The sequence below is a fragment of the Mus pahari genome, chromosome 4 (genome assembly GCF_900095145.1).
Source record: "Mus pahari chromosome 4, PAHARI_EIJ_v1.1, whole genome shotgun sequence".
In the NCBI taxonomy this organism is placed as follows: Eukaryota; Metazoa; Chordata; class Mammalia; order Rodentia; family Muridae; genus Mus; species Mus pahari.
Genome location: NC_034593.1, coordinates 57,978,732 through 57,994,442, shown reverse-complemented (window position 1 = coordinate 57,994,442; position 15,711 = coordinate 57,978,732). Strand labels below are relative to the sequence as shown.

At 38.0% G+C, this 15,711-nt stretch overlaps 1 protein-coding gene across 3 annotated transcripts in view; it reads right to left on the bottom strand.

Moving 5' to 3' along the window:
- Nucleotides 1-15,711, bottom strand: part of Lekr1 (leucine, glutamate and lysine rich 1) — a 151,338-nt gene that overhangs the window by 130,154 nt on the left and 5,473 nt on the right. For 2 of the 3 annotated variants that reach the window (XM_021196847.2, XM_029537186.1), the window contains one exon: nucleotides 3,537-3,751. In XM_021196847.2, the coding sequence (XP_021052506.1) occupies nucleotides 3,537-3,751 (215 nt within the window). Of the gene's footprint in view, nucleotides 1-3,225; nucleotides 3,752-15,711 lie in introns of those variants that run through there. The other variant, XM_029537187.1, reaches the window with a different exon arrangement.

Sequence of the window (15,711 nt, the reverse complement as noted above, 5' to 3'; positions counted from 1 at the left end):
GCTTTTTATTAGGAAACATTTTTTAAAGATTTATTTATTTATTATATGTAAGTACACTGTAGCTGTCTTCAGATACACCAGAAGAAGGCATCAGACCTCATTACAGATGGCTGTGAGCCACCATGTGGTTGCTGGGATTTGAACTCAAGACCTCCAAAAGAGCAGTCAGTGTCTTAACCGCTGAGCCATCTCTCCAGAAAACATGTTTTTATTTACTGCATTAACAAATTAAAACCAGGCATGGGAGGCAGAAGGAAGATAGGGAGTTCAAAGTCATGCTTTGTTTACATAATGAAGCCAACATGGGCTATAGGAGACACTGCAAAACACACAGTTCTAGTTTGCTTTCTATTCCTGTGATGAAGACCATGACAAAAAGCAACTTGGGGGAGAAAAGGGTTTATTTGGGCTTACAGTCTATTGTTTAGTCCATTATGACGGGAAGTCAGGAGGGCAGGAACGCAAGGCAGGAACCTGGAAGCAAGAAGTGAAGCAGAGGCCATGAAGGCTACTCATGCTTACTGCTTGCTCAGCCTGCTTTCCTGTGCAGCACAGGACTGTCTGCTCTGGGGTGGCACCACCCACTGTCCACTGAATTCTCCCCCATCAATCATCAGTCAAGAAACTGCCTAAGAGACTTGCCTAACAAACCATCCTGATGGGGACATCGTTCTCAGCTTTAGTTCCCTTTCTTGTCTTCAAGTTGACAAAACAAAACAAAACAAAAACTAACAAACAAAAACCACTAACCAACATAGAGGGGGAGATCACATTATTACCCCAACATACAAAAGGAAGAGAAACAAATAGCACTCATTCAAGTGCAATAATCATTCTTGATTTAATCGTTATTTTGCTTTTTTAAAAAGCAAGGAACAGAAGGATTTCTCACTTGATAAACAGAATCTTTAAGAATCTATAGCACAGGTACCCAGCAGACAAGTCCACACTGGGTGAGAAGGAAGACACATGCACTCACGTGTACCAGTTCAGCTTAACCAAGGCAGAAGGAGGGACAGGGAGGAAGAGTGATGAAATCAAAGGAAAGATCTCATTGGATATGATATGATGAGGTTTGATGCATATTATAGATCTTCAAGAAAACCAACTGAAAAACATACAGCTAATAAAACTGAGCAAGGAAGCTAGATATGTAATCAATGTATAAAAATTACTTGTATTCAGATATATTAGAACACATCATGCAGAAAAATATCTCATTCCCCGATAGCAACAATAATTACATACAAATGTGTAAATATAAATTTTTATTGACAAGAATTAAACAAATGTATAAAAACTATAAAATTTTATTAAGAAGTTTTAAGAACAACTGAATAATTAGAGGGAAAATAAGAAGGTTGTTATAAATATATCAAACCTAAAGATATCTAATTACTCTAAAAAAGTAAATGCAGTCCCAGTCTAAATTGTAACATAAAATCAGATAACTGATTCTAGAATTCTAGAAGACACACTACATTAAAAAGGGGGAGACTTTTCCAGCAAAGTATCCCAGTAAGGCTATCCTAAAGATAAAGTGTGGTGCTGAATGACTGGGAGGCAGTGAATCACTAGCACAAAACTGAAGGTCCAAATTAAACCAGAAATGTGTCAGCTGCATTTCCAATTAGGGGACAAAGGAGGACATATTTAATCAAAGATGTCAGGATAACAAAGCAGACATTTGGAAAACAAGAAAAAACATGAAATTAAAAATCTACCTCACGTCATATATAAAAAGTCTCTGCAAATAGACCAAACAGCTAACTCCAAAGCAATACTATAAATAATACCATTTTTCCTTGTTGTTTTAAATTGTGATTTTTGCTATTTTTCTTTCCAGTACTGGATATTTTCCTTATCAGATTTACATTTCCACTTCTAATAAAAAAATCTAATACCTCTTAGTGATCTCTCTTCCTTTGTTATAAAAATCTTCATAGAACTGATGATGGCCAAAGCTCTTTCCTTTCTCAGACTACAGAGGTGGGGCTCAGGATGGTCACAAAACTCAATAGAAACTACAATGAGACTTTAATTCGTGCTCAGACTTGAAGAGAATAGAACAAGGAAGGAGTGGGGTGGAGGCATATTTACTGCAAAAGACTTAAACAGGATCTGTTTCCCATCCTTAACAAAATCAGAGGACCTGAATTTTCCTTTATTTCAACAGGTAACCATCGCATGTTCTTCCAATGAACTCTTTTGTGTTGAGGCTGTGTATCATGACACAGACCTTGGCAGAATTTGGCACAGTATGAACATTTTAAAAATGAAAAACATCCAACAAAAATTATAAGACAAGGCAAAAAGATAATCAACCATGAGAAAACATTAACACATATAAAGTTTAAGAACAGTATTATATTAGAAACTCCACAGATTGGAGATATAGCTAGTTGGTAGAGTACCTGCCTAGCATACCCAGAGTCCTGGGTTTGAGTCCCCAGCACCAAATAAACCTGGTGTGGTGTCACATGCCAGCACTTGGAAGTAGAGGCAGGAGAATCAGAAGTCCAAGATCATCCTTTGCTACATGAGACCCTGCCTCAAAGCAACAAAACTGTAAGCACCTGACCCAATAGAAAATTGGATACTTTATGTGTGCAAGTAATCATCGGAAAAAATATCCAATCTCCACATTTTTTTAAAAAGGCTCTCTTTCACCCTTGGTATTGTGAAGATCATATGCCCCAGTACAAGGGAATGCCAGGGCCAGGAAACGGGAGTGAGTGGGTTGGGGAGCAGGGTGGGGGGAAGGTATAGGGGACTTTGGGGATAGCATTTGAAATGTAAATGAAGAAAATATCTAATAAAAAATACCTTTAAAAAAAGACTCTCTTTCATTAACAAAAAAAGAAATATAAACTAAATATCCAGAAAGAAACTTTGTTTTCATGCAGGAGATCAAAAAAAAAAAAAAAGGATGTTGATGTTTAAAAGGTATAATAAATAGACAGTTCCTAAATACTTCATCAAACATAATTAATGTTGTCTTCTCAAGAGACATTTTGGTTTAATAATCATCAAAATTGTAAACTGGAATTTACTTTTGTTATTTTTGTTTCTGAGAACTTATTCTATGAAAAAACATGTTCAAAGGCACATAAGTATAAATAGTACCTATAATAATAAATAGAAATAGTATCAATATTAAAAAGTGAAATGATAAATAAATAAATCTGTAAAATAAACAAAAAACAAAAACCACTGTTCCAGAAAAGATCAAGGTGTGTGCATCAATGTACAACAATCCCAACGCATACATGTAAGTGGCAAAGACACTGAACACACTACTTTATTTATTGTTAAATATCTATCAAAAGATACTAAGCCACAAATGCAGCAGAAAGTTACTTATAATAAAGGTAAGCAAAGGCACAGCAAAGGATATAGAAAACTATATAGCTGGCCTGGAATTCTCAGCACTTCTGCCCAGGCCTGACTACTGGAATTACAGGCATGTACCACCATGCCACCCAGATCTACTGTTTGTCTTGAAACTAACTAAGAGATAGGAAACATACTCCAACCTTGCCTTCTTGGACTCGCTGTCACTTTTATACTGTTCAAACTCCTGGCTAAGAGACTGCAGCTTTTCTTGAAGTGTCTTTTCCCGTTCTACACTTCCTTGATAAAATTTCATTTCTTCTTGCACTGCTTTCAGTTTTTCTTCCATAGCCTTAAATTCATGAAGAATTAGATAGCTGACGCCACAGTATTTACAAACTGTTTCTTCAGGAGACATCTAGGAAACAGAACACATATTAATTGAAATTTATGTTTTTAATTGTGAAAGACTAAGTTCAACCAAAGTTGTTTTGCAAGCATGCTGCAGAGACAAAGGAATACACAGTCTGCTAGCCACTGGGATCGTCACTGTGACAGACACTGCCTATAGCTGGGTACAAGTTTTAAAACCAACACAAAATCTTGGAAAGAGAAAAGAGTTTCTCAAAGAAATGATTTCTCCACAGTATAGCTAAGAATTATTTACCCTTGAAATATCTTTCACAAGATAAAACTAAAAATGTTGAGAGCATCTTTACACCTTTAGTTCTGAGTTCCGTCTCTAATATCAAAGGAACCGAGGGCTTCTGCTGCCAACCCTGACCGTCTAGATCAGTTTTATCAACCTGTGGGTCATGACACCCTTGGGGGTCAAATAACCCTTTCACAGCAGTGGCATATCAGATATCCTGCATACCAGATATTTACATTACAATTCATAGCAGTAGCAAAATTACAGCTATGAAGTAGCAATGAAAACAATGTTATGGTTGAGGGTCACCACAGCAAGAGGAACTGTGGTAAAGGGCCGCAGCATTAGGAAGGCTGAGAGCCACTGCTCTAGATGCCGCTGACTTCTTCAGATCTTATTTCACTCATTTATAAAATTATGGTTCTGAACCAAATGCTCTTACTCAGCTTCAACATTTAAAGATTTTTATAGAATTTAATATTCTGTCCAAACCTACAAAAGGAAAAGCATTTTGAATTTACTCTCTTCTTCGCTTTATTCATATCATAGATTAAAACTGAGTCTCCTGCAGTTCCATGGCCAGCTAAAAGGTGAGAATGTTAAAACTAAACCCAAGTCCTTTTAAAAAGCTATACTTATGTATTTATGTGCCATATTGTACTTATCTACCATGGGTATATGGGTCCTCACATCCTTCAGACAAAGTCTGTGTGGCTCTGGTCAACAAGAAGGCAGTGAAAAGCAGGACAGGAAAAAAGACCCTTTTTTGTATTAAGAATAAATAATCCCTGGTAGTCTATGTTTGATTGACTTTTCATAAAGGTAAGAGACCTCCAGGAAACCAAAGTGAAATTAATTCTTAAATTATTCAATAAGGACTTTTTTAAATACGTGTCTCATCATGGCTTGGGATTTGGTGACTGATCTACCATGGCCTCCAACCCACTATCCTTCTACCTATTGTCTCCAATACTAGCACTGAAGGCTACACACCACATGTGGTCAAAATGTTTCTTCTTAATACAGCCTTCCTTGATGTGGTAGATAGTGTCCCTATAACTGTTATAGCACAAGGAGGTAGACAGTGTCCCTATAACTATGTTATAGTACATCTACTTATCAAACCCATTGCTTAAGTGTCACTTGGAATAAGTGAGTAACAAATGTTATAAAATAAAAGTGTCTCACTTAAATGTTAACAATTTCAAATCAAAGGCTAGAATACAATGGGTGAATGAGTATGTCAATCCCCTGCTACTGATACTAAATATACAGATTTACAAAAATAGGTTTCAAAGAAATCATAAATGACTTGGTTTAAGCTTTATATGTTTCTCTGGGTCTACTCTGACTGAGACATATTATTCAGCCTCTATCCTGACATCCCAAAGGATGAGAAACTCCTTTTCAATGCAGCCTATTCTACTTTCTGCCAGTTATGTCTCCTAGGAAACCCCCTCATGTTCACCTCATCACTCCTCACAACATCAACAATCCTCTGTAACCATACGAAACAACCTGTCTCTCATACAGAGCTCATTCTAGGATCTGAAGACTGCATGTGTCTTCTAACAGTTATCAGGAACGCGCCATATTTCCTCTTCCTCAGACAACCACCTCCAGTTCCATCACACATAGCAAGCTTTCTAGTCTCCATCTCATCCTAGCGTGCTCTGAACTTGTACTATGTGTTTCCAGCATGATGGCTAGAACTGAATGGCTCAGTGTGGCCACCAATAGAGAACAGAACAAGAAAAGACAAAAGCATGCTATTAGCCACAATATTACCAATACTTTCCAGTAGAACCTGAGTCTGCACCACTCTTCCATATTTTAGCAATTTTATGTTATACTATCAGGTTAATTAATGCCCATTTAATTTTGTACATACTGATATTTAGTAATGTGACTTTGTCTACCCATCTACCCTACCCATGGTTGACTGATAGCCTCAAGTTAGATATTGGACAAAGAAGAACCAACCTCTAGACAGGACTAAGCCAATGAGTTCTGAAAGTATTGAAGAGTTAGGCAGTTAGGTGTTCTTAGCAACTATAAAGGTAAAGCAGCCTGTGTGTGGTACTGAATTAGCCACATTACTGGGATGAAACACACACACAAAGAAGCTAAGTGTAAGAAAGTATGGCTCTAAAGAGAGAAACAACAATGGAAAAAGCTCATGTCCTACACCTGATGGCCTTCCAGTTCCTCACTTCAGTCCCTCTTGACAGCTGAATGCACCTCAGGATCTTTGCCCAGGTGTTCTATACTTTTTTCTTTACACTACTTATCCCTTGAATCCAGTATTTCCCATTCTTTTCTGTGAGTACTTACTTTCAGATGCAAGGACAGAACCACAAATGTCAATGTAAGTATATAGCTTATATAATCTATACTCAAATATTTGCATATAAAACAGCATGTGTTATACATAGGTATATGTACATAAATTATATATGTGTGTGCCTATACTTACATACACACACATACTCCCCACACACACATATAAAATGAATGTTCAACATGTGTTAAGGCTGGAACTTCACACTCCACATCACCTTAGTTGGTACTAGTTCCACTTATTAAATACTGTTCCTCATACATCTCATTATGAAACTGCTAATTACTTCTGCAAATAGCCTAAAGCTACTTTAATAATAGTAAGATAAACTTTATCAGCCATTGTCATAAAAGTTCATGTATTCTAAGCCTAAAATAGTTTTTAATGCTTTTAGCCACAGGCACAAAAATGAAAGGAGGGCTGGTGAGCTGGCTCAGAAGTTAAAAGTGCTTGCTGCTCTTGTAAGGACCTAGGTTCAGTTCTCAGCATCTAAATGGTGACCCACAACTATCTGTAACTCTAGTTCAGAAGGAGCCGAGGGCCTCTTCTCACCTCTATGGGAGTCAGGAACAAATGCAATGCATACTTATACATAAATTGTATATGCATACAATTTTAAAATCTTTTTTTAAAAGGAGTTGAAATAGAAATGGGCAAGATAGTGCAACATGTAAAAATGTTTGCTGCCAAGCCTTACAAGCTCAAGTTAATCCCTGAATCTACATGATAGAAGAACCAGCTCCTGAAAGTTATTCTCTGACATCAGTATATGTATTAAGGTACACATAAATACAAATAATATAATTAAGAAAATTTTAAATGAAATAGCAAGGGTCATATGCTATCTCTTAGTGAATATAACATTAGTCCAAGGATTACAGCCTTCACTAATATACCTTAGTGTGGGTATAATGGTTCAGGCCTTTAATCCGAACCATCAGGAGGCACAGGTGGTGGTTCTCCATGAGTTAAGCCATCCTATTCTACATACTGAGTTCCCAGATTAGCCAGGGCTATTCACTATGACCCCATCTAAGTAGATAAATAAACGAACGAACAAACCCTAACTCTTGAAAGCCACACTTTAATAATATACTCTAAAGCCTTGGCTGGAGTTATCCAATTGCATTTCCCATATGGAACAACATTTACATATTACCCTCTCAGCAGTCCTCAGAGATAACAGTGACTACAATCCCATTCAGAATACTAGGAGCCCTTGGGAAGCTCGCCTACCCAGTCAAGAGACCTGAGCTCATTCAGACCAGATGGGCATTTCCTTGGAGTCCCTTTGATTCCTTCTCATTGATTAGAGCATTCTATTGCTTACTCTAAGGCCCTTTATCCCTAAACTTTGTCCATTTGTCATTTTCCCTACTCCTGGAAAATGCCTTATCCTTGCTCTAAAGAAAATTCTTGATAGTTAAAGTAGATTTGTAGCTGGCTGTATGAAACAGAAATCATAAACTTCACATTGTAAAAGGTATTAAAATAAATAGCACTCATCATAAAAAAAAAAAAAAACAAGAGAGGAAAAGCTAAAATAAGGAAAGCAGTGCATTTTTGAGGTTTTCTAAATGCTCATCAAGGAAAAATATGATAGTCATTGTGATCTGGAAACAAAATAATAAAATAATCATAGGCCTAAAAGAATGGTCTCCAAACTGGGCCAAGTATAACCAGGATCCCTGAATTATCTACTAAATACACATATGGCACATAGATTCTCAGTTTTGTTCAATTATAAATAGTTTTCTATAGGCAAAACTGTAACAGAAATGATATAACTCTTTCAAGTCTTAGTGTCTGTGTGGATTTAATTGCTTGGCACCCTTTTCTGGAGCTAGAGAAGTTATGAGATATTGTAATTATGGATCCACATGAAGTCAGTTATCTATTTGTTGTGAATTATAATTTGTGCTTCCTTCTTCTAACTCAGTGTTCTATCATTTTAATTTCAAAGTAAAATAATAGCATGCTGTCATTCCCGACAGGAGGCCATCATTACCAATAAGTTTCTGCCTCTTCTGATGGCAGAAATATTAACAAGTGGAGTATACTGAACAGATACAGAACCACCTAAAATATATACTATAAACAACCTCCTTAAATGTAGTGTTTGTACTCCTAAAATTATAGTTATTTAATAAAAAAAAAATCTTGATAACTTTTAAGAAGTAAATTAAGCTTAAACCTTTGTCAGCATTCCTGACCATACTTAACTATAAAAGCACCTAACGCCTACTGCTGCTCCATGGAGCATTCCCTGCTCCAAAAGCTTGGCCTCCTTTTTCTTTTTTCTGTTAAATATACCACATAATCACTGCCCTTTCTATTTTGTTTATATAAAGAAAAGAAACAAACTTTAGACAAAGCTATAAGCAGTATAAAACATCAACATTTTCATGTATTTTGTATGTTAATGCCTTTCCAGGTGCAGAGTCTGAAGATCTGAGTTTGATTCCCAGGACCACATGGTAGAAGGAAAGAACCAACTACTGAAAGCTGTCCTCTTACTTCCACATACACCGTGGCACATGCACAACTGCCAGGAAACACAATAAATAAACTAAATGGAATTAAAGTTTTAATGCCTTTAGCAAAAAAACATGGGTGTATAGTAAATTTTAGCCAAATTGGCAGAAAATTTTTGAGATAAGACAGTGGGCTTTTGTGACTATTAGCCAGACGAACCAGCTGGCCATTTCCTAAACCAATTGGGACCACTCCTCTTTATTAAGTCAACTTTATAATTAATTTTATAGCATAGGTATAAAAGGACCTCACAATTGCATCGAACTTGATGGTGATGAAGAAGAGGAGGAGGAGGAAAGGGAGGAGGAGGAAAGTCTGAGCGCTTGTCCTTTAGACTGGGAGAGGACAATGCTGCCCATTCTCATTGCCTTTATTCAATACAGTGATGGAAGGACTAGCAGAGTAAGGTGGAGCCACACATATCAAATGTTGTTCAAAATGTGGACAGGATTTACATGATGAAAACCACAACATGCTGACTGGATAAACTGAAGCACTATCATGGATCCTTTTGACACTGTCATACAAAGTGGTCTTCCTAAAAGTTGAGAAATGCACAACTGACTTACAAAGAAAAAAAAAACTGGAATTTTTTTTCAATAACATTTTAAGTAAGTTTACAGTTTTGTGTTGGGCTACATTCATAGCTATCCTGAGCTATATGGGAATCATAAAGACATGCTGTGCTCATAGGTTTATATAAATGACTCAAAAGTAGTTAAAATAAAATATACCTAGAAACATTGTCTACCTAGGATCTCCAGCTGATACACTAGACCCAGACTTGGGTAAAGAACCTCCATTCTCCTTCCTGCCTTCACTCTTATCTCTCCAGCCTCATCCCAGCCATGTACAGATTGCTTGCTGGAGTCTCTGCTATCTCCATTCCCTGGGGACTCCCCCTCCCCGCCCCCACACCACTTTTCATCAGCTACTGATACCTAGAAACACTCTCCACAGGATCCCATGTGACCCAGCAGGAACTGAGGTAAGTGAATAACACTATCCTTCCTCCCCTCCTTTACCATCTTTCTATCCATTCTCATCCACAACTTGATGATGGTAACCTGCTTACAGATGCCCCTCCTCCCATCTCTAGAGACACCAGCTCTTTGTTCAGGCCCAGAGTCCCCTAACCCTTTCATCCCTGGCTTTCCAGAGGATTCTTTACCTTACTACAACCTCTTTGTAGTATCCCCTTGTCACACTACACCTCCAGCTCCCAGGGCACCCTGCCTCTAGGTGTGAAAAGGAGCCCCTTAGCTCTTTCTTGAAGTTCCTCTCAGCCTTTTCTCCAAGCTCATCTTTCTTCCCCTCTGCCACCCATGGACCTGCAGAAGCACTCACTACCAGGCAACTGACATTCATCACTTCCTAAGATCCAGGGAGGACAAAGAGATGAAGGAACAGAACATCTACCAAACAAAGGAAAGACCAGATATCAACTCCTATAATTATTTCAATCATCTCAACCTTAGATGCCTAGACATCAAGGGCTAAAACACAGTGACAGCCAGGACAATATGTCTGCACTAGATCCCAGTAACCCTACTACAGTAGGCTCTGAGAAATGCTATACAGCTGAATCCCAAAACAAGGACTTTAAAATAGCAATTACGAGTATGTTCAAGGACCTTAATGAGGCCTAATGAAGTCTATGAAAACACAGTAGAATGAAATAATGAAAACTATTCACAACATGAAAGTAGAATTTAGCAAAGAAACAGAATCACTAAAAAAAACTCAAACTGAGATAAAACTAGAAATGAACAATTTAGGAAGTCAAACAGAAACCTCAAAAGTAAGTTTCAACCACAGAGTACAAAACATGGGAGAGAGAATCTCAGGCATTAAAGACAGGGTACCAGAAATGAATACCTCAGCCAAAGACAATATTAAACCTAAAATAAACAATAAATAAATAAATAAATCCGGGCACAAAACATCCAGAAAATCTAGGACATATAAAAGGGCAAATCTACAAATAAAGGAATATAGGAAGGAGGAAAAACCAACAAGCAAAAGTAATTACTTAATGAGAAACAAGGCAACTCTCCATACAAACAACCTGAATAGATTCTGAAATGTTGTCTAATAAAAAATAACACCCTAAATGTTGTATATTATGTGATGTCCACTTATATAATATCCTTAAAATAACTAAATTGTTGAAGATCAGATCAACAGTTACCAGGAGTCACAGCATGGAGGGAGGAATGAGAAACGGGAAAGTTAAGGCGAGTACAGTTTTTAAAGACAATGTGAGGAATCACTGCTCTGAACTGACTACATCAACTGTCAACCTTCTGGTTATAATATCATCCTTTAGCCTGCCAAATGTTACCCCAGAAAACCTCTCCATAGCCTTAAAATTGCATGTAAGTTTAATTTTCAAACCATAAAAATAAATAAATCTGATTTAAATTAAAATACCAGATCAATTTATATTTTACTGAGCAGTAAATAGGTAAATAAGTGAATAAATGTTGGATTTGTGCTATAAAAATTATGCATGCCACATTATGACCACCTCCACAAGGACAAGGCCTACTTCCTCCAATAGCTCTTTCTCCTAGGAACCCAGGAACCTCTATAACCTTCTACAGCCAGTCAGCAAAAGAACTTTTTAACCACAAATCAAAAAATGAAGATTTTTCAAGATTGCATGTTTTCAAAATATTTTTACTAATGAAATACTTTGGATCACAGCATTAAGTAAATAATGTTCCCATAAATTACACAGCTTGCATCATAAGGTGTCACAACTGCAAGTGCTTTAAGTGCTTTATAACACACACACACACACACACACACACACACACACACTTTCCAGAATGCTCAACCTAACATTTCTGAGACCACTTTCTTTCTTTCTTTCTCCGCTCCAACTCAATACAAAATCTGAACCTAACCACAGTGGCCCGAAGCGACCTGAAAAATTAAGTTTATTTTCTCTGGCAGTGACAACCTGTGCTTGGAAATATAAAACTGTTATCCTGAATAAATTTCAAAGCTCCAGAGTACTAAAATGACTTTACTGAAACAGGACAGTACGAGCCATCAGTACAGGGAAGGCTTGTTACAGAAGGAACAGTGTGCTCTCCAGCCTCTGCACAGACACTTCTGTTTGGCAAAATAAACAACCCTGTTCCCTTTACTTTGTGTTGGGTGGTAATCAAGATCTCCTGGCTAAAATCATGTAATGTCTTCATGTTGTCACCATTTTAAAAACAAGGGATTAACTCTGTCTGTGGGAACTGACTCTCCACTACTTTGTTGCTGTTCTTTTTGACCTACTCATATCCCCTAGCAAAAACAGCAAAAGAAATTTGTTTTATTTTTTTCTAACAAGAGGACATAGGTCTCTAAAATGAGTCGACACTTCTGAGAGGAGGAGATACACAGTTAGGACTGCTGATCTCTCAGTGCTGTTTTCAATTTAAACTGTAAGCATGAAAGAATGCAGAACTGCACTGCATTCTACTCACAGAAGAGTGGATGAAGCTTCCAGCAACACTGATGGTTATCCGAGGCCAGAGACAGGTAGGAATCTGCATGGCCCAGACAGAGAACAGACTAAGAGATAGTGTTAAGAACATACAGAAGTAAAATGTAGGGTTCAGCAAAAGACAGAAGGGACATATATGCCCCATGGGCCTCCTGTACACTCTTTGTCACTTCTGGAGATGGAAGTCTGAGAAGTGCTGTGTGCTCAGCCAGAAACTATGATGAAAAGCAAAAGGAACCAGGAAATGAAAGTCAAAGATTATCTTATTTCTTCTTCCCCAAGATTCCCTGAGGAGATGAGATCAGAGAAAGGCAACTTAATCTTTGCCTCTGAGTGGGCAATAGACTCTCACTTTAGCTTATTACCCATCATTCTTCTCCATTCTTTCCTTTGATGGCCTCCTCTCTCACCTCCTTTTTAGTTTCCTCCAACTGTCATTTCTCTACTACTGCTCCTTTTGCTATTAATGGTACAGTGAAGCACAGCCATTTTCACATTTTAATGCATTGAACATCCATTATCATATCACACAGCAAAAGTACAGAGAGAAAGAAGAAAGGGCTCTCTTGCCTCTCCTCTCTGATTTCTGAAGAAACCCTCCTTGCCTATACACAGAAAAAGAAAATAAAGAAACACAGCAGGGGCATCTTTAGGAAGAAGGACCAGCCTATAAAGTAATACAAAAAGTTAAGAGACAAGAAAGAATAGGGGAAAAAAAGGCTTTGAAAGACATCGCAGTCACTGTACACTAACACTGATTCATCCACCTCCAGTCTTTCTTCCTCCCCAAAAAAGTGGAGCACATTTTCTAAGCCATTATGAAACATAGTCTTTTCTCCATCTTAAAAAAGAATTGATTCTAATTTGAGTTGTCACTATTGTAATTACAAATTATTCATGATAATTATCCCTTACGTAAAGTGCTTACAAACACAAGGGGTTTACATTTCAGATTTTCTCAGGCTTTGGAATATATGCACATATAAAACGAGATCTCTGAGCTCAGACCAAGTCTAATACAATCTTCATTCATGTTTTACCTGTGTGAAACACTTAGACTAAATATGATCCTATTCATCTTAATAAATGTATGCATGTAAAAAGTTCATAGTGTAACATTTACATCTATAGCATATATAAGCACTGAGTCCTTCCAGCATAATATAAGCACTGAGTTCTTCCAGCTTTTGAAGCACGTTGCATTTCAGATCAGGGATGCTTAATATGTATATTCAAATATTTAACATGATTCTATTAGAATGATGTAATCTGGTCATTAGGTAATTAAATTAGTTAATATGGACAGTGCGGATAACATATAGGTAAAGTTTTGAAAGATAAATGCTTACTTCTAAAGACTTCCTAAGTTTGGGGATGTCCACATATATACATCTTGGCTGCTTTATAGTCAAACCGTCAGACATTAATGGGTTTAAAAGTATTCTCTTATAAGAGTATCTAACTTAGGTCTGAGAAAAAGCACCAAGTTATACTTTGCTTTCTACACATTGTGCAGGACAGGGCTATAACTAGTATCCTCGTCCCTAGGTTTAGACATTGACCCTCTCCTGCTGTCCCCTTCTCTGCAGTGACAGGACAGTACCTGCCATCCTTACTCCTAACTCCCTCCAACATGACAACAGCACTCTGCAACTCTAAGTCTATTGAAATACCCAGCTTCAGGAACCAACTCTAGAGTCACGGTTTCTATACAAAACTCCACCTTTGATGATCCCCAGTATCCAGGGAGTCCTTCTCAGAAGGACAGCTTGCAGGAGCCAGTTCTCTCTACCATGGGTCCCAGGGATCCGACTGAGAGCGCCAGGCTTGGCAGCTGGTGCCTGTACCAGCTGAACTACTTCTTTGGCCTCTGGACACTGCCTTATGGAACTTAAATCATAACACTGTCTTATAGATTTTTAATGTTACTTAATTTTTTTTCATGACAAGTGATTAGGATCTGAAATATGGGCTTTTTGGTTTTAGTATTTTGTTTTGTTTTACCGTTTCTTTTAACCTCTATTACAGCCAAGCTATTTCATGAAAGGAACACAGTTCAGGTAAGAAGACATTGAATTTTTTCAAACCCATGGAAGTACCATATCTGAAGCAGCAGCACAGTTGAGCTTCCTATATGCTTAGCATTTGACAGTGATCTTCAGCGGTAAAGAGAATGACATGGGATGATTTAAAGGATCTCTTCTGGTAAGCACACTCCCTTTAAAGTTTCCATAAATCTGGAAGGTGGGCAGCAAGAAGGGCACCACGTCGAGTCAACGCCATGACTAATGCTAACAGGCCATCCAGAGCCACACACACTGGCAAAAGCACCGCTGAGAACTGACCATGGTTTCCAGTGAGGAGAGATGAGTTATTGTTAATGAAGAACTGACTATAAGGCTGGGGATGCAGCTTAATTAAAGACACGTTGAGGTCCTACATTCAATTCCTAGCAGGATAAAGGGTGGGGGCGTCGATGACGCTACAGAAGCTGTGTCAACAGAGACAGCTAGCTCATACAGTTGTAACTCACAATTTATGGAAATTTTTGAAGAGGTATTTTTCAGTTATTATATTTATAATGTATGGATTGGGAAAACTAAATATAGAAGAAATGCCTCTACCTGAAAACAGATGTAAACTAATACAGTGGAGGGTAGTATAAAAGCTATCAATTGCTTGTTAACTAGAGTAAACAAATTATAAATAAAAAAATCAAAGCTGGTAAGATAATTCAGCAAATAGAGATACTCATTGCCAAGCCTGACAACCTGAGTTTGAGCTCTAGAACCCACATGGTAGAATAAGAGAACTCCCACCAGTCCCCCAAATGCTATGGTTCAAATACACACGTGTGTGCACACACACACACTGTACTGGCTGGTTTTTGTGTGTCAAGTTGACACAGGCTAGAGTTATCACAGAGAAAGGAGCTTCAGTTGGGGAAATGCCTCCATGAGACCCAGCTGTAAGAAATTTTCTCAATTAGTGATCAAGTGGGGAGGGCTTCTTGTGGGTGGTGCCGTCCCTGGGCTGGTAGTCTTGGGTTCTATAAGAGAGCAAGTTGAGGAAGCCAGGGGAAGCAAGCCAGTAAGTAACATCCCTCCATGGCCTGCTTCATCCCTCCCTCAGCTCCTGCTTCCTGACCTGCTTGAGTTCCAGTCCTAACTTCCTTTGGTGATGAACAGCAGTGTGGAAGTGTAAGCTGAATAAACCCTTTCCTCCCAAACTTGCTTCTTGGACATGATGTTTTGTGCAGGAATAGAAACCCTGACTAATGCCAGGCAGTGGTGGCACAGGCCTTTAATCCTAGCACTTGGGAGACAGAGGCAGGCGGATTTT